Source organism: Lacerta agilis, chromosome 4 (assembly GCF_009819535.1).
Source record: "Lacerta agilis isolate rLacAgi1 chromosome 4, rLacAgi1.pri, whole genome shotgun sequence".
In the NCBI taxonomy this organism is placed as follows: Eukaryota; Metazoa; Chordata; class Lepidosauria; order Squamata; family Lacertidae; genus Lacerta; species Lacerta agilis.
In genome coordinates, this window is record NC_046315.1 from 21,852,958 (window position 1) to 21,877,748 (window position 24,791).

The following is a 24,791-nucleotide window of genomic DNA, read 5'->3' on the forward strand; positions in this document are numbered from 1 at the left end:
CAGAGAAGGGATAAAGAACACTTCTCTTCCCTGAGGCCTGTTCCTGCTATGCTATATAGCCTAGACCAGTACTACTCAAAGTGGTGGTCCATGGACTGGTATCAGCCTGTAAGCCATTGGCTGGTGTCTGTGGCAACTCCACCACAGTCCAGGTTGGGTAGGATGCTTCAGGGGCCAAATGTGGTATCTGTCCCTAGCACACGGGGGGGGGGGGGGAGAAAGCTGTTGGTCCGCCACATCAGATAGTTTGAGGACAACTGGCCTAGAGGTTTGCCAGCTCCAAACCTCATCATTTTATAGCTATTTAGCAAGGGAGACAGAGATATGGAGATGTTTCACCTTCTGAAACATTCCTGTAGCGCAGGGTTTTAAAAATAATAATCTGAAAGCACAAAATCTATTTTCCCTTCTCCGGGATACTTATTATATAAGTTGTCAGGGACTTGAGCAGGCCAATTTAATCTCTTTCTCTGTCCTCCGTTTCCTTTTATTTTCTCCTTTGACTGACACACAAAAACATTGGATGTCTCAACTATAAATTCTGCTGATAGACCCACACTTGACTTAATGTTTCTTCAGACTCTACTCCTCATCCCTAACACCCACCCACACCCATGGTTCAGATGCCATAATATTTTTGTAAGCTCTCAGGCTCTTGTCCGGATGTTGTTTTTCAAATTAACATACTTGTGTACTTCTGTGTCACTCCTTTATTTCTGGGGAAAATTAAATAATGACAAAACATGTCAAGATATTGAATTTTGCTGTATGATGTTATTATGCTTCAAAATGCCCCCCCCCACAACAGAATAAGGCCTTTATTTAAAAAGTGCTTAGAAATCTGTAAATAGCTGGCATGTCTATAGCTAAAAGGCCATCGACAAGTTCAAATTTCACATTACCTTAGTAAGTCAGATCAGATGTTGAATTGACACACAAATAATTTTGTCCCTGCTGCCAAAAGAGTGTCATTTAAAGACTACCCGTTGTTCTTTGTGCTTTTAGGAGTTCTTACAGTCTTACAACATACAATTACAAATCCTGTGACTAATTCCCTTAGGAAGCAATCCTGCTCACTTTTAAGCCGGGTAACCAGCAGTGAAGAAAGCAGCTGCTGTCCTAATGGTGCCTTCCAAAGGTCTCTCTGGGGGCAACAAAATAAAGGAAGAAAAATAAGCTACTCAGTCCCACACATTACAAAAGCACCAGTGAACCAGGAAGCATGAGCAACTTCTGCTTCTCCTTTCGCCATTGCTACTGCAATGCGGCAAGTGGGAGTTATGGATCTCCTCCCCTGCAAGATCACTGGGGTCACAGGTCATGCTGTGGTGACTAGTCGCATGTCCCACATTACAGCAAAAGCAGACTTGGCTTGATTTTTCTTTGAAGTGTCGAAAGCATCTCCCACCCTATAGCACCATCTGTTTTCAAAATGAGTTTAAAAACTCAAAACAGAAGCTCAACCTGTAAAAGCCATTGCTTTATGGGCTTCTTTGGTTTTCTTAATATGATAAAACTCCATGAATAGATTATGCTGTCAGCATGTTGTCTTCATATTATTTTAAGTGGGAATGAAATAATGTTTAGGCAACGGAGATTAGATGCAACATATTTTAATAATCCTGAGTTGGTAAGTAGTACTGGTAAAGAGTTAAAATATATTTCTCAAAGGAACCAGAGGTCTCATAGCCTACTATATGGGATGCAGGTAAGGCATATATAATAGGTATAAAGAAAATGAATATTCCACAAGAAACTCAACTAAAAACTAAACAATAAACAATAACTGCACAAACGAAACAAATGTGCAAGGAGGTGAACAATTGAAGTGTACAAGACAACAGCTTGAATCAATTCAAGTTCAGAAGTGGGGGAGATCTTTAATGTTTCTTAGACAAAAACATTTTGAATTTGGTAACAAGCCATCTAAAATGTTAGCAAAGTTATTAAGACAGGCTCTGGCAGAATAAGCGGGTGAGACCATTAGTGTGTCCAACAGTCAAGAAGGCAGTTTCTGGAAGTGAGGGGCAGATGGGGCTCATCAACTTGGGAAGGTTGCCCATCTAGGAGAAGGAAAACTCTGATCCTACACCTTTGTTGCCTTGTGGCTATACTCATTCACGAGAAAGGCTTCAGGAGTAAACTCCGAGGAAAAATCCTGGGGGAAATCTTCAGGAGAAGAAAAGGTTAAGGAGTAAACCCTACACAAATTTGGAGTGCAGCCCCTAAGATGGTTGGATGGTGCCTTGTACGCCTCCTTCTGGAAACTCCTGCAGCCAAGCTGGTGCCAAATGTATTGCTCTGCTTTCCTTTGGACCACATCAGTGAGGCTGGGGGTGGGAGTCTTGTCCTCTGGTGCTGTCCCGGACTTTTGTACCCAGTTCTCAGGCTTACGTCCCAGGGAGGTCACTTCAGTGCTGCTAATGCAGCAGTTTGATTTCATCCCCAAAGGCACACTCCATTGTCTCTCAAGACAGGCAGATGCCAAAAAATTGGCATCCAAACACTGTTACTAATGAACTTATGAAATGGAAAAATTCCTGCAGAAAAATAAAGAGCTAGAAACCATATCATATGCAGTTTAACCCCAAGACCCCATGTGAAGCAACTCACACACAAGAATGAGGGTGGGCTGGGTAACTTTTGGCCATCCATATGTTGTTGGGCTCCTCCAACTCCCATCTTCCCTGACCACTGGTGACGATAAGAGTTGGAGTCCAACACCATAGTCAGGGCCACACTTGATCTATTGTATCAAGAGAAAGATACAGGGAACCATGCACAACAATGCTTCCTTGCCATCACACATTGTTTACAGTTACACACGAAGGAAAAACAATAATGGCCTTCACCATTGAAACTCAAGACAAAGAGAGGAGATTTAGAAATTGCCTTTTTGCGCAAGGAGGTCATAACTAGTATCAGAGAATATGTCACTGCGGGAAATGCTACAAGCAATGTCACTACAAGCCATAATTAACTACACTCCAAAAAAGCAGCAGCAGGAGAAATTTGTCTTTTATTCCCTTGTATCAAATGGTTATCAAAAGTTGAGAGATGTGATTCTTGAAAGCTGAGCTTACTGTTGCTTAAAGGATTACTTTCATAGTTGTTTCACTGAGCACAAATGTTATAAAGTATACCCAGAGCCTTCTGAATGCAACAGGAAACGAAGGGAAACAACATGAAAATCAATATTTCTCTCACTGACCTTTTCACCTTGTTCCTCTGGACTTGAATGAAAATGGCATTGTTTTGGAGTGTTCCTCATATTACTGTGCAACTTAGCTTGCATCTCTCTCTTTTTAAATAGAATTTACTAATTATTAGTTAATGTCATTGCACAGGGGTCGTTAAGAAAATAATTAAAATATTTTGTAATATTAAATAAATAAATAAATTTCTGATCCTATTTATCAAAAGTAAGCTCCACTGAGCTCAACAAGACTGATCTCCAGACTAAGTAGTACAATGTAGTTACTGGAAGCACATTCAAGTCAGTTAAAGAATAAAAATCATACATACACCAACAAGTCTCCATGCTTCACTAATGATTGCATACTGGAGTCTGTTCAGAGCAAAACCATCTATCTCTTTTGTCAACCGAACCGGAGATTGCCCAATCTTCTTCATCAGAGCATAGGTTTTCTCGACTGTAGAAGGTTCAGTTTCTGGGTGGGGAACCAATTCAACCAGAGGAACATAATATGGTGGGTTTACCTTTACACAAAACATATTTAGAAAGAAAAGAAACATATTTATGAACATACTATTAAGGCCAGTTAACATAATTTGCGATCCTTGCATTTCAGGGAGTGGACAAGATAACTCTTGAGGTTCCCTTCCAATTCTATGAAAACCAGTATTATTGACATGAGGCAAGCCCTCCGATAGTAGTATTAGATGATAATATGGGCACACCCACCCACTTATGAGCATTCTATTCACGGACACACACATATATGCACGGTACTGGAAAATAATTAAATCATTCAATTCAAACTGGAAATGGCCAGGGAGAGCTGGAGAGTCCTTGTGGCTTGCAAGGGAGACCCTTCCCAGAGCTCAAAGAGGCACCAGTGAGGGCGGAAGAAGTCCTCAAGAGACTGGAGGTGCAGAGGGGCTTTGTTTATGCTGCTTAGCCTCCCTACCTAGCAGCTGATGTGCAGGGTAGCGCAACAGCCGCTTTCCTGCACATGCGCCAGTCTCCTGGCAGCCCCACAGCTTCAATTCTAGTTGAGGGTATTTTTGGATGCAGTGTTTTTTTGGTATGGATTGACGAGAGAGCGGCTGAGGGGCAGTTTAAAGGGTGTTTAGAGGGTGCTCCCCACTTTACATGATTTCACTTCTGTGTGCGGGGGCCTAGAACATAACCCTTGCGTAAGTGTGGAGTCACCTGTAACATATCGTCAGTGTGGATGGCACTTGACAGAGTACAAGAGGATACGCACCTTCCCTGACAAGCTTACACCCTAAAATTTAACACATGCAAAATAGTTGAGGAGGGGAGAGGGAGGGGTTTAACAGGACAGCAGCATGTGGTTGGTTCAGTTGCACATGCGTAGGTTAGTTATGGCCCAACTTAAAGTGGGACTTGAGAACTAAGGGTTTGTGCCACAAGTTTCAGGGAAATGTGGGTTCTGAGTGTGGGTTCTGAGTGTTGAATTCACAGAGGGAAGACCAAATTGTTTCCTGTCTTTCCCAAAGCTCAGGTTGGGTGCATGTCTTGACAACGGACCCTGACAAAAACGAACCAAGGTCTTTTAAACTTGGAAAGGCACTGACTGAACCTGGGAGCTTCCGGATGTAAAGCAGGTGCTCTATCACTAAGCCTACCCACCCCATGAAGAATATGCTCTGCCTCCATGACCAGAGGCAGCAATGCTTCTGAATATCAGTTGCTGGAAACCACAGAAGAGGGAGGAGAGTGCTCTTGTGCTCTGGTCCTGCTCGTGGGTTTCCCACAGACATCTGGTTGAATCATAGAAGGGACACCAAGGATCATCTAGTCCTGTGTTGCAGGAATCTCAACTAGACCATACATTACTGGATGCTGGACTAGATGATCCAGCAAGCTCTTATTATGTTCTTAAAGCTTCTGATGGCTGCATTACAATACTAGAAGCAGCTGGTGGCCATCACAAGCAGAAAAGGACCACTGAACTCTTGTCGTGCTTGTACGTTTCCCTCTGGCATCTACCTGGCCACTTCAAGCAGCATAATGCTGAGCTAGATAGGACTTTGTTCTGATCCAGACTCGCTTTTCTTATGTAAATGTTAATTGTGATATACTGGTATATGTTTAGCTGGTGATATATCATGATGTTGAAAACCAGATATTGCCCAGCTCTACTGATTACTGTATTTATACCACTCTTCCCAGGGTGGCTTGCAAAACTGTACCATCACAGATTTAATACAACATATCAAAGTGGCATCCCTTTGAAAAACTTGCATATAAATGAGTAAGAACTGTACTTACGACATACAAGCCGAACACCACAAATTTAGGCTTCAACATAATAAATTACTGAAGTATCTTAGTGTACTTACAGGATGTGCCACTATACACTGCTTAACGTGCTTTAGCCCAGTGAACAACTTTGTAGGCATGAGACAAGAGGTTGAGCTGCCTAGTATTACATCATTACTGACAATAATGTCTAACTGGCCAAAAATCTTCTTTTTCAGTTCTAGGTTCTCAGGTGTACACTCCTAGAATACAAAAAATGTTGAAATCATTTAATAAAAACACCCATTACAGTACATTCATTTCACAAACGCTTTAGAAATAAACTAAGAAGTCGTTTTGAAAAGTGGCAAACAAACATCTGCTTACTGCTTTATAAATCGAAAAAACTTACATCTTTCCACTTTTCAAGCTAACACTTTATGGATCTTTAGGATCAACATTTCCAGATGCTGTGCTTAAGGAAAAGTGATTGCACCAGATACAAGAGCTAGTAAAATCACAATATTTTTACAAAGTGGTATCCTTTTATTAGCTTTGTAAAAACAAGTCTTCTATGACTTGCCTATAATCAAAAAAGGTTTTTCATCTCATGCAAGTACTATCTAGGTTGAAAATAATAGCCATGTCTGTGCACTTAAATGCCCCGATGATGCAATATTTAATACATTTATAAAGCATTTTTGGAGATAAGCTTTTCACATATAAGTAGAAAATAGTTAAATCACTTTAATTCATAACATTTTATTTTATCTTGTTCAGTGTTCCTGATTATATAATGTAAAAAACTATGTGCAAACTTCCGTCTGGAGTAAACACATTTCCCATGAGGCGAATAATTCCTCAAAGTTTTACAATGCCAATTTTATAAAGTATACCAGTTAACTGAGAAATCACTGCACTTGTGGCAGATGTTATATGCTCCAAATTTTGGGGCTTGGGGAAGAAGCTTGCACAGGATGGAATTTTACTGACCGTTTAAAGTCAACAACCACTGCAGTTCTGAGTGACAGAACAGGGTAATTTTTGAACATCAGAACCAACCATAATGCATCCCTTTATTGGTGCAAAACAAGGCTTTGCTCGTTATTCCTGGATCGGTTCAGTCTGCAAGGTGGGTTACCTTTAAATATTTTCCTTTAGCAAAGTCACAAGGCTAGAACTCTGTAGATACTTGTTCAAACTAATAAAAGAGCAGCAGTGAATAGTTTTATTGTGAGATTCTCCACCTGAAACCCAAAGCTTTCTTTCAGATCAGATGATAGTCACAGAGCTGAAGCTCAACACTCTTGGAAACTCAAACCTACAATGATTATGCAAGGCTTCTGAATAGACCATTTGCTGAGGGCTTCTTTGATAGTGGCACAATTGTATTCAATTTGTTGGACTGGTGCAATAAAAGTTTCTGTCCTTGTCAAGCATGCATTTGTTTTCTTAGCTAGGGAGACTGACTCCCTGAAGAACAGAAGGAAAATTTAGCTCTAAACCAGCTATTAATCCAGGGCTTCATCACTTGCGACCAACTACAGAGCTTCTCAAACTATTCAGATCACCCTGAGAAAAAGATCAAACATGAAATGGATAGGCCCAGTATTGAAAAGCCAGCTCACCTCAGTACAAGTCCACCTGAGTGAATTTTAAAAGGACATTGTATATTCCTGTGCCCATTTCTGTTTTGCTGAGGATCACACAGCTCATATGCACCAAAACAGTAGAGCCTTATTGAAAACTTTAACACTTGGAAAAAAGGCTACTGCTGTAACCTGAATTTCAACTTAATTGACCCTTGTAAAAGCCCGAGTAGGACATGCCGAATTGTTGGCTTTAACAACAATTCACTGTTGAGACTTCCCCCTTAGGTTTTTAAAAAAATGCATGCCCCAGGTTTACAATGTAAATGCAGACAATTCAGGGTAAAACGCATGCCAGCGCCATAGGCATACACTGTCCCTGAAAGTACCAGAGCAGCATCATGCGAGAATTCCCAGTTAACTCAATGAACACTTGAACTGTTGTAAATTACTCTGCTATTCTGTGCCCAACACCAAGAAAAAGTCAACTTGTTCCGGTCCTAAAGTATGTTTTGTACTGTACCTAAATGGAACAATTTTACATTATGTAATTTTGAGGTGCTCACTACACATGAGCTGAATTTTTTATTTATTTATTTAAAGTGTCTTCTTAAAAAGGAGAAAAGGCTGAGATCCAGGAGAAGGAACTCATCAGTCCAAAATCAGAGGTAGCTACTCACATTTATATAAGGGGTGAATCTAGGCTTTATTTAACCCATGTCAAAGACCCAGTTTGACACCCCTGTGTGCATTTGCGTACGCATACACACACACACACACACACACACACACACACACACACACACACACAGTGTCTGGGAACCTCAATGGCATCCCTTTGGAGGCTTCACCCTGGCAAAAAAAAAAAAAAAAAAAAAAAACAAGCCGCAGCTACCCCCCCCCCCAAGCTAGGACACTGTATAAGGTGTGTCTATGCTGTACCGCTCTGGCGGGAAGGTAAATGGCGTTTCCGTGTGCTGCTCTGGTTTGCCAGAAGCGGCTTTGTCATGCTGGCCACATGACCTAGAAGCTGTCTGCGGACAAACGCCGGCTCCCTTGGCCTGTAGAGCGTGATGAGCGCCACAACCCCAGAGTCGTCCGTGACTGGACCTAACGGTCAGGGATATCATTACCTTTACCTTTATGGTGTGAATTGGCCCCGTTCTCAAGACAGTCAGACTTGCAAATGCGGCCAGCTTCTACAATCCCAACATCCCTTCATAGCAAGAGGCATTCCCCCTCCCTGAATGTTCAGCCCTATGAGGGTAAAGGTTAGAAATATCTAATACTGCAAAGCCTAAATTTGTAATACTGAGACTCTTAGCTTAAAGTCATGCCCTGGATTTTCAGAAAGCTCTGCGAGAGAGCAATTACAGAACCACCTTTTGGTACTTCGAAGACCCAATTTGCAATGAATAACACCCCATCTGCACTATACATGGAAAAGCAGGTATCGTATCACTTTAAACAGCTATGGCTTCCCCCAAAGAATCCTGGGAAGTTTAGTTTGTTAATGTCAGGGAACTGTCCTTGGCTAAGCGCAGGGTGGCGGAAGGGCTCTTGGGATGCTACAGAGAGCCCCGGCCCCACCTGACCAGCAGTAGCTCCTCTTCCAGCGGAGGAAGCAGCGCTGTCTCTAGTGGGGAGGGGCATGCAGCTCAGAGGCTTGAGAGCAGAGGCTCTGGGGATGTTGGAGAGACCCTGCACCCCCTTCACTCAGCGGGTGAGGAGGGAGATACGCCATTTCCATCGTCCAAAGTGCACAGAGGGGTGAAACGCAAGGAGGCGAGGCGGAGATTTCGGGTACTGAAACTCTTATGTTGGGGTCCCAGCCTGAAGGGGCCACTCCCGAATTCTGCTAGCGACTGATACGGTCATGTTTTTCAGCACTCTGCACTGTAAATAGTTTGAACAATAAAACTGTTAAAAGACAGTTCGGACTCATGCCTGCTTACTCGTGAGCAACCCAACGCAGACCTGACAGTTAAGGGTGCTGAGAGTATCGTGCAGATGGGGCTAGCAAGCAGTAAGAATTATGTGGGAATGCCTGCAGCCAACAGGACAACATCTACTTGGTATGTTGACACTGAACTTCTTTACATCCCAACATTAAGATTTGTGTGTTATGCTACGGTAGGTATTTTGTTTGAAAAAATATCTTTCAGAAACATACCACACTCACAGAGTGAATGACAATTATATCTTTGGCATGGCAGGCAAGTGCTGACCTGTACTCAGATCCATTTCAGGGCATTTTTGTTTGTGTTGCACATAATTTTACATGAGCAGCTATGAAAAGTAATATAAGGAAAATGTTAGAAGTAGGTAGCTGCACTCAGAGCAGATAACAGATGGATTGTATAAGGGTTCTTTAGAACTCCTGAAGCTTATTTATTCATGAAGTATTTTCATACTGCCATCTCGTAAGATATCACGGCAGCCTGTACAACATAAAATGTCGTTAAAAGTAAAAAAATAATCATTAAACTGAATGGTTAATCAAAACGTTTTAAACAGCTGCATAGGCCTGCCGGCCTAAAAAGTGTCTTCAAGAGATGCCTGAAAGTCAAAAGCAAATATTCCTGCCAAATCCCCGCTGAAAGAGTTTTCTTTACAGTGCAAGTATGAAAGGGAAAAGAATTGTAGCTGCCTGGAGGGACTAACCGTTTGTTAAGAAATGATGAAACAAAGCTTGCAAAAGCGAATTTCAGTTTGCTCAGCATCAGAGTGTGCACCATTTCTGCAGTATGGGAGGCAAGTGCTGGCAAGTACAGCAGATGTACTAATTCTCCGATTTAACTAGTGTTAAGGAGAACACGAAGTGCAGGAGTTCTTGTTCAAACAATTCAGCTTATGAGAAGTAACAAGGGAAGGCCCTAAAATAGGGGTGAGATGCAGGGTCTGAATTTGGCCCTCCAGGCCTTCCTACCTGGCCCTTGGAACTCTCCCTGGGTTATATCCCTCCCCAGCCCTACTCTACACTCTCTGTGTATTTTGTATGGTTGAAATGTGTCCCTGAACTAAAATAACATCCTGGATGGAAAGATAATATATCTTATATTTTCATTCTCATATTCTATGAGGTGGCCTTATAACTGAAAAAGCCCCCCCACCCCCCATGACAGCCTCCCTCATCCCATTGGAACACTTGCTGTTATAAGTTAAGATAGCGTGTATACCATGCACCTATCAGTGTGAACAGGACAGACGAGAAACGAGAACCACAATTACCCAGCCCTGTTAATTCAACTGCTGCATTGAATAACTGGATGAAGGATTTTGAAGGAAGTAGAGGGAAATGTTCGCTCCCTTCTTTTGCTACCAGCAACACTTCATTCAGGCTGCTCAGGTTATTAAAAGCAGGGGGAGGAAAGAGAGCCCCTCCTTATAATATACGGTATGTCGAAAGTGTCTTATGGAGAGGGTGGCAAGAGATTCTTCCTCACCCAGGCCTGCTACTGTTTTAATTGGCCTGGATTGAACATGGCTTGGCACAAACATGCGATCGTGCCACTTCCAAGAGAGGTAACGGTGCTTTGTTCCTTCACCAGTTGCCGTGCTGTTGCACACTCTGCTGAACTAAGTCGTGACTTGGCATGTCGTTCAGATTCCAGCCTAACTGCAGGCTGTGGCCAAGCTTCGTCGCATGGGATGCAGCCAAGTTATGCAAATTTACTTTCAAATTTGATCCATATTAACCACACAACCCTTGAAAAAGTTTCAAATGAATCTTATGTGTAACAACATGTCTTACAATAATGAGCCGGTCATGCCTGATTGAGACTATATACTTTTGTTGCCCGATTTTTATCAGATTTCTATTGGTGTTAATAAAGTCAACCATGAATACAGAGAATATTCACTCCAGTAACTATGTAGCTATGCTTTACTTACTGAATAACTCGGAGCCTTTACTAATTGTGGTGAATTTACTAATTGTGGAGTGTTTGGTTTTTAAGATGTTGGAAAATGTATGTAGGTTGTGTATGTTTTGTCGGAAATATGTGTATGTATTATAATTTGAAACATTAAAATAAAGCATTTTTATTTAAAAAATAAAATAAAATAAAATTAAAAAAAAAATTGTGGTGAATTATCTTCTAACAAAAGACAAAGTCCAAAAATACAACAAAAATACAAAATTGGACTTTCAAGAATCACAACATCACATTGGAGGAATGAGAGTGAGTGAGTGGACATTCATATCACTTTGTAAAATTGAGAGGCTGCAGATAACCGAATATTACACCTATGTGTTCAATTGTAGGACTTATGGGATAGAGGCCAATGATATATGAAGAGGGTATTTACAGGTTTTTGCAAAGATGGCTGTCAAGAAGAATATCCCATTTCTCATCTCCCCAAGGCAACATTGTTATGACCATTGTATAAAATTAAAAGAATTATGACATCAAGTAGCCCATTCTTTAACAACCGAGACCAATGGTCTTTAAAAAGAGAATGAGGGCACTTCTGGGCAACTTGTTTTGAGCACTGACTCCAATCTGATTGCAGGAAGGCTAAACGACATTATGTCAAAGTACGTGTTATCCTGCACTTCCCACTGAATTGTTCAACTTTGGCACAAAAAGTCCAATCCTTTAGAGAACCTGGTCTCTGGCGGTATAAGACATTCCAGTCAACTATCATTGTGTAACCTGGATTTGCTGGTATGTGATTGAATCCCATCCTAAAATAGCAAAGGTCCCTGGAAGCAACTTTAGTTTAAAGCCCCATTGATTTCTGTGGGAAACATTTAAGACCATGATTACACTTTTCCCAATAATTTTGCTTAGTTAATAAGTGACTATAGGCCAAGTAAATTGAAAAGCAGGGATGGAAGAACTGTACCTAAATCAATTAATATAAAGAGTATTTGCAGTATGCTAGACAACTAATGTTTTATGGCTATGAAGTAAGTTTACCCGCTATATCTAGTGAAGGAAAGAGAAAGTTTAAAATAAGAAACAAAGGAGAACAAAAAATAACTCTCTAGATTTTATCTGTTTAATGTAGTTTAGGAAGTTTTAAGCATTAACATTCTCTTAACAAGTTTTTAAAAAAGAATTTCTACTCTTAAGGACAATGTTCATGACAGGAGTTCCAAGGAATGCAGTGAAATTACCGTATATATGATTGCATCTTATCTTACTCACAACCAAGGATACTACAAACAGGATCACAGACAGGGCTAGGGTATCACATCCACAGCAGAAGTAACCTCTGGAGCCACCAGGACAGGAAACTGGAGCAGACGTCAAAGGCCTTCATTCAGAAAAAATGAGTAGGAGGGTCCACAAACTCAGTAGGGACCCTCATTTTTGATGAGATCAAGCTAATAAACATTATAATCTAAAGAGCAGGGATCCAGGGGTCTTAGTAGACCACAAGCTTAGGACAACTCAACAGGCAGCAGCAAAAAAAGCTAATGCTATTCTAGGCTGCATCAACGAAGTATGGTGTCCCGATCAATGGAAGTAATGGTACCACTCTATTCCATCTTGGTCAGAACACATCTGGAATACTGTGTCCAGTTCTGGGCACCACAGCTTAAGAAGGATATTGACAAGCTGCAACCTGTGTAGAGGAGGGCAACCAGGATGATCAAGGGTTTGGAACGGTTGAGAGTTGGTTATGTCTAGATTGCTAAAGAGGAGACTGGGAGGAGGTATGATACCCATCTTCAAATATCTAAAAGGCTGTCATATGGAGGATGGAGCAAACTTGTTTTCTCCTGCTCTGAAGGACAGGACATGAACCAATGAATTAAAGTTACAAGACATGAAACTCCGACTAAACATCAGGAAAACCTTTCTGAGAGTTGTTCGACAGTGGAATGGACTTTCTTGGAAGGTGGTGGACTCTCCTTCATTGGATATTTTTAAGCAGAGGTCAGATGGCTTGTTTTTTGTCATGGATGCTTTAGTTGAGATCAGCCAAGCAGCAGGAAGAATGTGATAGGGTGGGCTCCAGACAAGTGTTCAACTTACATTTTCCTTAACATACGTATTAAATGAATATATATATATATATATATATATATATATATATATATATATATATATATATTTTCCAGGGTCAATCTCGAGCATCTCTAGGCAGAGCTGTGAATGTTGCATCTGAAATCTTGGGCAACCACTGCTGAACTGTGCAGACTAATGGTCTGAGTGAGTACAAGGCGGTCACCTATGTTTGGTATTTCACAGCCTCTCTTGACACGGTACTAGTTTGGCCATTGTAGGATGGCAACAGAATGTAAATGGTGGAACAAAAAGCTTAGTCAAAGCTCTGAATCCACTGGCCATACACAAAGCTTGTGAGATACATAACTCATGGGAAAGCTGGTCAGGGGTTAGTGTCAGATACGTTTAAGTCATCATATGCTTGCTTTAGCAGTAGCTTCAATTCACCAGCTCCCTCTTCTGGAAGAAGAAGTGGGAATATACAAGTAGAAGTTGTCTTAAGCGGTGGATTGTATAAGCAAAATTATGCAAAGCCAAACCCCTGCCCCCAAATAGTCTTGCACATCCATTCCTATCTCTCTGAGGCCAGTGTTGAGCTCCCCAAGATAGAGAGCTTTTTAAGCCCCTCAAGCTTGCTTACCGAGCAGGTCGTGTGAGGCCTTTGGAAGGCTCTGCAAAGTTGTGGTGAGATCATCCCAGAAACCTGGAAAGTAAGGGACGGGGCTTAAAAAGCTCTTTCCACACTGTTTTCCCACTGCGGAAAGAGCTTTTTAAGCCCCCACCCCACCCCGCTTGCTTTCCAGGCTCTGGGAAGATTGCATGTGTGCTCCTGTGAGATCTCTTCTGGGGCGGGAGGTGTTACCTGTTCTCCCGCCCATTTTATTTATTTTATTTTCTGTGGTTGCATTTGTAAAATCAGTCTAAGATGAGATCTACCCGTATTGCAATTCTGTTTATTTATAGTATTACATCACAAAACTACATGGAACCTTAACTGCATAGTTATGCCTTTGAGAGTATGCCCCTCCCCCCACCAGTGCAGGGCTTCATTCCAGATCAGGATATGTACAAACAAGAGTTAAGAAATATGTGTACAGCTAGGGTAGCAAAATGTATGATAAGACCCTTTTCACTACCTTCTCTTTTAAGTTTATTTATCTGGGGTACTCCAGTAAAATGAAGCAATTGAATTGAATTGAATTGAAATGAATGAAGCAACAGAATTTCAATTTCTGCACTTAGCTAGATCACATATTTATTAAAATCTGGTATATTATTTATGCACTATCCAACCACAAAAGATTCTATACAAAAGTACCTCCTTTAACCAGACTTCTGAAAACTTTACATATTAAGTGTGGCTGATTTAAACCAGATTTAAACCTATCGTTTACTTGGCCCACAAATTGCCAATGAAAAGAGGTAGGAGTTCCACTTATAATTTTGGGTCAATTAAGCTCTATTAGATATAAAAAATATTGCTGGAATGGTAATGACTAGCTGCTGCATAGTCAAGGCTGTATTTAGAGGCCAGTGCTTTTAGTTTCATCCAACTATGAGATAAAGCTGGTGAATGAACAAATGATTAGAACATAAATAAGTCAGTGAATTTCCCACAAAATTCCCTCCCTTTGGCCATTTCAAGCAAACAAGCATGTACTGTACTCACCTGAAGATAAATGGCACCCTCTACTGCCGCTTTTAAATCTGTGCAGCCGCTAATGAGAGACAGCTGCTGGTCAGCTTTCAGAGAGCCTTTCAACATTCCTGTCTTTCCTAGTTCTTTCAATTCTTTGCTGTTTGAAAACAGAAGAACAGCAGAAGAATTATGAGTTTTATTTATCACACATACTAATAAAAATATACCACAGGAAAGATTCTGGCAACCCGTTCTTCCCTACTGCACTCTTAACTTTTTCCATGCACACTTATTAAACGGAACCCTTGTGAAATATGGTGCAGTGTATAGCATTCTCAAGGAAGCAGGTGGCGCTGTGGTATAAACCACCGAGCCTCTTTGGGTTTGCCGATCAGAAGGTCGGTGGTTCGAATCCCCGCGATGGGGTGAGCTCCCGTTGCTCGGTCCCAGCTCCTGCCAACCTAGCAGTTCGAAAGCATGCCAGTGCAAGTAGATAAATAGGTACCGCTCCAGCGAGAAGGTAAACGGCGTTTCTGTGCGCTGCTCTGGTTTTGGTGTTCCGTTGCACCAGAAGCGGCTTAGTCATGCTGGCCACATGACCCAGAAAAACTGTCTGTGGACAAACACCGGCTCCCTTGGCCTGTAAAGCGAGATGAGTGCCGCAACCCCAGAATCATCTGCGACTGGACTTAACTGGGGTCCTTTACCTTTTTATGGCATTCTCTAGATTCATGCTTCAGAGCACAATGCAAACATTGTTATTCATTTATTAATTGCATCCCATGCCAACATCTCAAAGTGGTGTGCAATAAAAATAGCTAAAAATGGCTAAACACAGCACAAAATAGCAAATACTTGCTTTAAAAAAAAACACAAAAAACCTGAAAGTCAAATGCAATACAATACAGACACCCTTGGCAGAAATCCAGCTGGGAAAGCCTGTCAGAACAAAAATGTCTTCATTTGTTCCCAGAAAGTGCAAATGGTGGGCTCTTCTTGTATCCCGAAATGCTATAGAAAAAGGACAGACATACTGAAAGTCCTGCTCCAAGTTACTGTGATGCAGACTTCTGATATCTTTGGAATTTGCAGAAGGAGCTCTTCCACAGACCGCAGTGACCTCCTGGGCATACAAAGGATAGGGTAGTCTCTCAAGTAACCTAGTCCTGAGCTGCATAGGGCCTTATATGTTAGTACCAAGACCTTGAGCTTTTCCTGGTAGCAGATCAGAATCAGACCAATTGTCCATCTAGTCCAGCATCTTGTTTTCACAACCAGAGCCTGAGAAACCCACAAGCAGGACCCAAGTACACTCTCTCCTCCTGCAGTTTCCAGGAACTGGTATTCAGAAGCCTAGTTCCTCAGACTATGGAGGCAGAGAACAACCATGATGGCTAGTAGCCTTTGCCTCCATTAATTTGTCTAATCCTCTTTTAAAGCCATCCAAGTTGCTGGCTACCACTGCCTCCAGCCATCACTGATGTCCATGAGTTCTACCGTTATGAAAGAAGAAACTTTTCTCTATCCACTTTCTATGTGCCATGTATAATTCTATCATGTTGCCTCTTACTCGTATTTTCACTAAACTACAAATCCCCAAATGCCGCCACCTTTCCCCATTGCTCCATCCCCTTGATCATTTTGGTTGCCCTTTTTATATCTTACCCATTTATTCATAGAAATATTTATATACCACCGTATCACAAAACATGTGAACTTTTCCAGCCTCTCCAGCACATGAAAACCTTTTGCATGTCTGTTGATGACTGAACAAAGATTATACAGGAATAGGCAGACTCTTATTCGATGGAGGCACAGCATGATGTGCTGTCCCAGACAATATTAACATACAGATTACCCAATCATCAATCTGCCAATTTTCCTCAACCTGCTCATGTTTTCACCATTCTCATGCAGTTTATTGCAAGTGGGACCTACAACTCTCTCATCCACCAGGAGGTGTTTAAAGTTATGTGCAGAGTGGTCACAACTTAAAAGCGAGTCGTATGCAATAAATAAATACCGGGTCGGGTGCGGGGAAAACCTTGAAAGAAAACAAAACCTTGAAACAAAACCTTGAAAACAACTTGGCGCTCCTTCTCACAAGTCAGTGCTTCTGGCAAAGCCTTATGTTGATTATTGTTAGAGCAGTAATGTTTTCATATTGTACAATAGCAGTCCCATCACCCATAGGCAATTAGATGCTTCCTCATATTACAGACAGAGAAATCAGGGTAAACAATTTAACAAAGGAATTGGGAGTGAAACACTAATCTGATAAGGGGCTTTGCTTAGCCCTTAGTCCAGTCAAATCAATTCTGAAGGAGAAACAAAAAAATGCATTCCTCTTCACACTTTTAAGTATCCCTTACCACCAAACACTCAGAAACATGAAACTGCTTTGCTGAACCCTCTCTCTGCAAGTGTTTGCTTGTTCATTCTGTTGTTACCTAGGCAATGCCATTTTGGTAGTGCAAATAATATCACATTTCTACCCTCAACAAAGGAAACTCTGATCTGTATGGATAACTGTTGTGATCATCATCTGAAGTTTGCAACGACATGGATATAAGATGGGGCAATGTTAGAAACATCACTTCTCTGTGACATTTCAGTGGTACATCATGCGTGTTTTCAGGAAGTTGGACATGGGAATTTAAGCCAGCACCAACTCAATTCTTACAATTTAGCACAGCTGAAGTGTCCAAAGTGTTTCATGTGCATTATCTCAATAATTCTTACAACAGCATTGTAAACAGGTCACTATTGCCACCATCCCATATTACAAGGGGTGGGGCTGACGCCAAGAGAACAGCATCTTATCTAAAGACACCTACGCAACTCCCGACTGAGTGATTTGAATACAGAAACTCCTAACTCTCAATAAGCATTGAGTGTTACCAATATTTTTATAACACGAACAAAATAACAAACACATGGAGCATCTGAAAGGTGAAGGTATGTGACAAGCCAAGCAAGCTACAGAAAGGTGGAGGCAGCTGAGGCAGCTTCCGCTGCTGCCTTGAGACAGGCAAGGGGGACTGCCAAGGCTTAGCTGGGGGGTGGGAGGGCTTCTTTGAGCCTTCTCGCTGCCCTCCCCCCAGCTGAACAAGCCCCATATCCCTCCAGTATGCACAAGCCGGAGGGACATGGGGCTTGTTGAAGCAGAGGGAGGAGCAAGCTGTATTGTGCCTCCGCGATGTGGGTTGTTTCTCTCCCTCTGCAGCGGTATGAGGGCAGACCGTGATGGCAGTTTCACTCAGCAGTATATCACTGGTGAAACCGCCACGGCTCCCGAGTCCTCTGCCGCCAGAGTCCAGGTGCAGCTTGTTTTTTCCTCAGCGCACTGGTAGCAGTGGGACTCAGGAGGTAGCGGTTTCACCAGCAATATGCCGCTGAGTGAAGCCATCATCACCGTCTGCCCCTAATACCAGTCCTGGGCAATATATGTATATATTGCTCCCAGGCCTACTAGGTGACCTTGGGCTAGTCCCAACCTCTTAACCTACCTCACAGGGTCGTTGTGTAAGGATTACCTGAGGAGAGGGGTGCACCATGTACTACTTGGAGAAAACGGTGGATTATAAGTGCAATAAATAAGCTCTTCTGTGTACCTGCTTTAAGAAAGCTGGAGGGACCAGCCAGATGGAAATGTCAGACTCTAAGCACTAAGATCAGAGATAAAGGACACCCTATCTCCCTTCTAAGTGCCAAAATCAGAGATAAGCCTCTGCCTGCTGTGTGACAGTAAAAGGATTTATGCCTGTGTGTGTGTCTGCCTGCCTGCTATAGCTTTTAGAAGGCAATAGAGGACACATTGGACAATTGATCAAAAACTGGAGAGTTGGTAGCGGGGCTTGTGTGTCTCACTGAGGATCTACTACCTTTTATCCGATAATTTGAGCACTACCTTGAACAGATAATCTGAATGCATCCTGAAATCCCATTGGTCCCTTCTTCATCTTGTTTAGAACTAAAAGCGAACCACAGTATTCAAACAATTATAATCCTGACTAATCAGTGCTAAAGGAACTCAAATGACTTACCCAATTTTTTCCAGGGCTTTTGTTACCTGTTCTTGTACAATATCATAAAGCTTTACTTGAAATCCACCAGAAGCAAATAACATGGCCCAGCTACATCCAATGAGTCCACTAAGAAGAAAAGAGAAAACTTTTAGCACAAATCTTTTATTATTATTTATTTAAAAATACTTACATGTCACTTTTCTAGGCAAAGCCTTCCAAAGCAGCTTACAGCAATAAAAACTACAAGTATATAAAATGCTTTTTACTAAAAATCAATAATAATTATTGATCTATTCCATAGAAATTCCACAAAGAGTTTGGAATTTCAGTAACATAACGATATTCCAGTCTCTTTCCAGCAAGCAGGACATAGATTACTCAAGGGAAGGCCAACTGAAACAAATGAGTTTTTAAGGTCTTCTGGAAAGTCTGAAGTGTAGCTGTCATTGCAGCATTTCTGGGGAGGAATTCCAAAGGTGTGGTGGAGCCACCACAAAAGAGGCCCTACCTCTTATGCTCATCCACCTCACAGACCTATTCCTGCCACAACACAGAAGCAAAATAAGGTTTTCCTGTTTCAGCACTTGTTGAAGGCAGCAACCTGAATATGGATATAGTTAACCAACCCACAGATTCAGCAACAGAAGTTCAAAGTATGTTTTGATAGGGCAATGAAGAACGTAACAGACCAATCAGCATATTACAAAGCAAATTGGCTCACACCCTACTTTTGGAACATCTAAGTTTATTAAGCAGAGAGCGAATGTTGAACAAAATGGACTTGGGTTGAAAATAGTCTTGTTTCACTATTCTGTAGGTTATTCTGCATGCTACAGGCCTGAAATTCTGCACACAGAGCATCCCTCTAAGTCAGGGGTCAGCAAACTTTTTCAGCAGGGGGCCGGTCCACTGTCCCTTAGACCTTGTGGGCGGCCGGACTATATTTTGAAAAAAAATATGAATGAATTCCTATGCCCCAAAAATAACCCAGAGATGCTTTTTAAATAAAAGCACCCATTCTACTCATGTAAAAACATCAGGCAGGCCCCACAAATAACCCAGAGATGCATTTTAAATAAAAGGACACATTCTACTCATGTAAAAGCACGCTGATTCCCAGACCGTCCATGGGCCGCATTTAGAAGGTGATTGGGCCGCATCTGGCCCCTAATTTGGGGACCCCTGCTCTAAATACATATGGAATGCAGAAACATTCAGGTGAACATATATAGTAATATGAAATTGTGTTACCCCAAGTTAGGCTATTCATCTACCTTGCCCACTATTATACACTCTGATCATGGCTCTCTTGCCTGTCAGGATTCTTCCCTGCCCTGTTACCTGAAAAACCTGAGACTAAAGATATCAGGATTGAATCTGGGAGATTATGCCCCTCTTGGCAATTCTTTTTATTTTCTTTTAAAGTATTGCATATTGAGTCAATACTTTTTTTCTTTTTCTTTTTCTAAAGAAAATGATATTTTATGCAATTCTATCTTAGGTACTGCTTAGTAATGATAATACTCATTTCAAAGATCAGCTAAACTGCACAGAGTTTCTGAACCTTGAGATTACCAGAGCATAGACAACAGTAGTTAGGCTATCCCTGTCCAGATAGGGGTGCAGCTGGGCCACCAGCCAAAGCTGATGGAAGGCACTCCGGGCCATAGAGGCCACCTGAGCCTCGAGCGACAGCAAAGGATCCAGGAGTACCCCCAAGCTACAAACCTGTTCCTTCAGAGGAAGTGTAACCCCATCAAGAGCAGGCAATCTCCCACCCATCTGGCCTAGGGAACCACCCACCAATAGTGCCTCAGTCTTATCTGGATTGAGTTTCAGTTTGTTGGCTCTCATCCAGTCCATTACTGAGGCAAGACACTGGTCCAGCACTTCCACTGCCTCACCTGCAGATGTAAAGGAGAAATAGAGCCAAGTGTCATCATTATACTGCTGACAACGTACTCTGAACCTCTGGATAACCCCACCCAGCGGTTTCATGTAGATGTTAGACAACGTGGGGAATAGGATTGAGCCCTGCAGAACCCCCACACTGAAGGTTCCATGGGCCTGAAAAGCATTCCCTAAGCAGCACCCTCTGGAAACGACCATCCAAGTAGGACTGGAACCACCGCAAAGCAGTGCCACCCACCCCAAGTTCAGACATTCGCTCCAAAAGGAAACCATGGTTGAAGGCATCTAAAGCCACTGAGAGGTTGATAAGAATTAACAGGAACAGGTTTCCCTTGTCTCTCTCTCTCTCTCTCAACAGAGGTCATCATACAGGGAGACCAAAGCAGTTTTTGTGCCAAAACTGGGCCAAACCCGCAACTGAAATGGATCCAGAAAATCAGTTTCTTCCAAAAGCAATGGGATCTGGTCTGCGACCACTCACTCCAGAACCTTGCTCAGGAAAGGAAGATTAGCAACTGGCTGGTAGTTAGTTAGGTTTTCCGAATCCAGGGAAGGTTTCTTAAGTAGTGGTTTTACTACTGCCTCCTTCAAACAGGCAAGGACCACTCCCTCTCATAAAAAGGTATTGATCACCTCCCTACTCATGTGCTCTTATTTATTGTTTTGTTATTTCTTCCATGTAAAGATCTAGTAAAATCCATGTTTAAAAATATGAGACTACTCCTAAATTCTTTTCCATGTCTCTGTATTACTGTAGTTGAAGGAATACGGTAATCTAAACAGGGTACATGTTGTAGTTGAGATCCTTTCGGTTGCCTTGTCCACATCCTCAAACCACAATAACAGAAGATGATTCCATACACTTTGACTGGCCAATGCTCTAGAAACCTCCTCTAGAACTTTATCAACACTCACATCTAGTTTGGATCAAAATGTGAGTGACCTTGTGCTCAAAGTGCCTTGCAAATTGCTCACTTGCAGGAATCTCTCAAATTCAACAAGTCTTACAGTAGACCATCCCAAAAGGTCCTTCACCTCTGCATTGGGGGGGGGGGTGAAGGAAAGACTGCCAAAGGCAATCTAAATCTTAACAGGTAGTGATCCATCCATGACAACACTGTTATATTAACCCGCACTAACAATTTCTCTGTGGCAATAAACAGATTCAATGGACTTAGGATATATGTTGATTCCACAATGTATTGAGAGAGAGCATGGCAGTCATGAATTCCTCAGATCAACCAAATGATGTTGTCAATACACAACTATAAAATAAAATAATAATAATAATAATAATAATAATAATAATAATAATAATAATAATTTATTTATACCCTGCCCATCTGGCTGGGTTTCCCAGTGCAGTGGGGAAACTCTCAAAGAGGCAAGATAAGGCCACATGAAGTCACAAGTTATTAAAGGTTGTGTCATATCAAAGTCACTGAAGACCAGACATCAGAACAGAATATTCCCAAAATATTATTCTATTCTGCAGCCAGGCAGTCTGTGCAAACACCTCTACTGATTTTAAATGCAAGAATGTGTCATGAGATGCAAAACACTCTCTTAATTAACATGTTTTTATTGTTCTTATGTGATAGTGGGAAAATCTTTGAGAAGCTTTTCAAAAGTCTTATCATATATTCTTAAGTGTTTGAAAGTTATATAATCCTTGCATAATATTATCCTCCTAGGTAAACATGTATAGAATTGCAAGCTAAATGTGCTTAAATTGGACTGGATTATGCCCACAGTAAAGTCCCATTGAGTTCAGTAGGACTTAATCTGAATTGGCATGCATAGGATTGCACTATTACTGTAATTGCCATGCATTTTCACTAGAAATTAAGCACATGCTCCACATCAGACAATAAAATGTCTTGGGTGGGCACTGACATTATTGTGAATGGAACTGAATTGCCCAATAACTAAGCAAAATAAGGAAGTATTTATCTCTTTTTATAACTGGGGACAATGAGGCATGGTCAAGTTATATTTGCCAGGAATCTTGCAGATCTCAACATCTGCAAGTAAAAGGCAGCAATGGAGATAATCGGAACAAAAAAATGTGGAAGTATATTGCAAATGTGGCTGAGTAAGCTATCTATCTACACTACAATACTGTATACTAAACTAGGAAGATAAGATGTTTTAGATTAGAATAACTGAAATAGAATTTACAGAGCAATTATTACCCATACAGATGGAGTTCGGACAAATAACTGTTACGGTACCATCTTTTCTTGAATATGGCTTATAATTCAATGTATTAGCATTTCCATAAAATGCTTTTAGACTTCAGAAAAGGCTTACTTGAACCTCTGATCATATTGTCAGTATTTTCCTTATAAAAGAAAATGTATATACAATACACTTTTTGCCATAATCACCATAGTAAATTAAAGCTTTCCACATATAAAAGCATGGATGAGCACACACTTTCCTTGTAGTTTTACTGATTTCAATGGTACTTTGTTTTCATACAATAATAGTTGTGTTAAAAATTGGCAATAAACATGATTTGTTTATCACTTGTTCTCTTAATCAGTTAACAGGATACAGGAACAATACTGGGTGCAATTCTACATGAAGGTTACTAATGGTACAGAGGTCATCTACTTCAGTTTTATTCAGACATACACTCAATATTCAGAACAAACATGTACTTTCATTGACTTAGTTTACAAGAGTCTCTCTTAATCACATATCTGACAGCAATTCATAGTCCACAGTGCAGTAGCCTCAATAGACTACCAACAAACCTCTAGCACAGAAAGAATTGCTGGTTGACCTTTGTTCTGTGCTAGTGTTCCAATTTCCGACATTTAAGCGGTTTCCCAGTTGGTGCTACCATTGGGCAAAGTTTGACCTTACCCTCTACATACCACTGGTGACCGATGCATAACTGAGTGCAGCCCCTAGCTGCTGCCTTAGTCTAACAGCATGCAACAACTGTAAAAGGCACATGCTCCGAACACAATTCACACCTCTTACGTTCTGCAGTCGGGCAGCAAGACTGCGTATGGAGCAAGCGTCGAGGTCCCTTTACAGGGGCGAAAACATTCAATTATAAAAATAAGCAAGCCAGAGTTTTAGGCCTTATTAAACGGGGAAAACAGAGGCATATATATTTTAAAGCCATTTGTGAGCTTCCAATAGACACTTGATCAGCCACCAAGTGAAAAGAATGCTGGACTACATAGGCCTTCCATCTGATCCAGCAGGGCTTTTTTTTCTTAATTATAAGCAAGCACACACAGTAGCACTAATTTTAGGTACATTTCCTGTTACTTTAATTAGATGCAGTTATTTTAGACGGAGAAAAAAAGAACAACACATACAACCTGAACATAAATACATGAAGGATATCCAGATTTCAGTCAAGTAAAATTATCTTGGCAAAAATCTACATTTCACTGCTTATAAAAGCTTTCCAAAACACACCCCACTTTGAATTTCCATGTTGGCAATGGACTTTTTCCCGTGCTGCCATTCACCTAGAATGTCCTTTAGCTCCATGTGTTTCAAAGTAATCTGTACAGACAACGCAAACAGATTAAATGGCTTAGATAAGTGTTCTATTCACACGCAGTAAAGTTACTCATTTGTTTTGTCTTTTTAAACACCTTGCTGCAGCAACAGCAAATGCCAATGAAAAAGTTGTGGTTTGGTGGCTTTGAAGATCCCACAACTAAAACGCAGGTTCCACGCCCTTCGCGCTTTCCTGGGGGGAAAGGGGGCACAGGATCCCCTTTCCCGGAGTGAAACACCCTTCTCCCTCCTCTCTCCGAGCCAACAGGAGAGCCACTCGTCATTACCTGCCAACAATCACAACACGTCCCTCTTGCACGGGATCCATCGTGCCAAGCTCAGGTTGCAGCACTCACACGGCAGGAGGAGGAGAACCCGGGAAAAGCCACTCAGGGGGGAACGTGGGCCAGTGGCTCCCTTTTCAAGGCGGCGCTTCCTCCCCACCCCGCCACCCCCCCAATTGCAAGGGATGTCACGGCCACTCCCATTGGCTCCCAGATAAGAACACTTCCCATTGGCTCCCCGGGTGCCCCAAGCGGCGGCTCGAGGGAATGTCTCCGGATGGAGGTTACCCGGGTCAAGGGGAAAGAGGGGCGGGTGGGCGCCTGGGGCTTTTCGGCGGAGGGGGGGCGAGGGAAGGGTTCATTTGCTTCTTCCTGGCTTCGTTGTAGAAGGAAG

General features: G+C 41.7%; 1 protein-coding gene and 1 long non-coding RNA gene across 2 annotated transcripts in view; one reads left to right on the forward strand and one right to left on the reverse strand.

The window, feature by feature from the left end:
- Positions 1–6,888, forward strand: part of LOC117045333 — a 48,490-nt gene extending 41,602 nt beyond the window's left edge. The window contains exon 3 of the long non-coding RNA XR_004426418.1: positions 6,724–6,888. This is a non-coding gene — a long non-coding RNA (uncharacterized LOC117045333). The remainder of the gene's footprint in view (positions 1–6,723) is intronic.
- The window catches only part of CRYL1 (crystallin lambda 1), a 34,874-nt gene extending 10,316 nt beyond the window's left edge, over positions 1–24,558 (reverse strand). Inside the window, exons 1-5 of the mRNA XM_033146297.1 lie at positions 24,401–24,558; positions 18,690–18,797; positions 14,674–14,800; positions 5,554–5,715; positions 3,526–3,720 (exon numbers count right to left, since the gene is read on the reverse strand). Coding sequence (XP_033002188.1) covers positions 3,526–3,720; positions 5,554–5,715; positions 14,674–14,800; positions 18,690–18,797; positions 24,401–24,441 — 633 coding nt within the window. The 5' untranslated portion in view covers positions 24,442–24,558. The remainder of the gene's footprint in view (positions 1–3,525; positions 3,721–5,553; positions 5,716–14,673; positions 14,801–18,689; positions 18,798–24,400) is intronic.
- Positions 24,559–24,791: the final 233 nt, after the last annotated feature.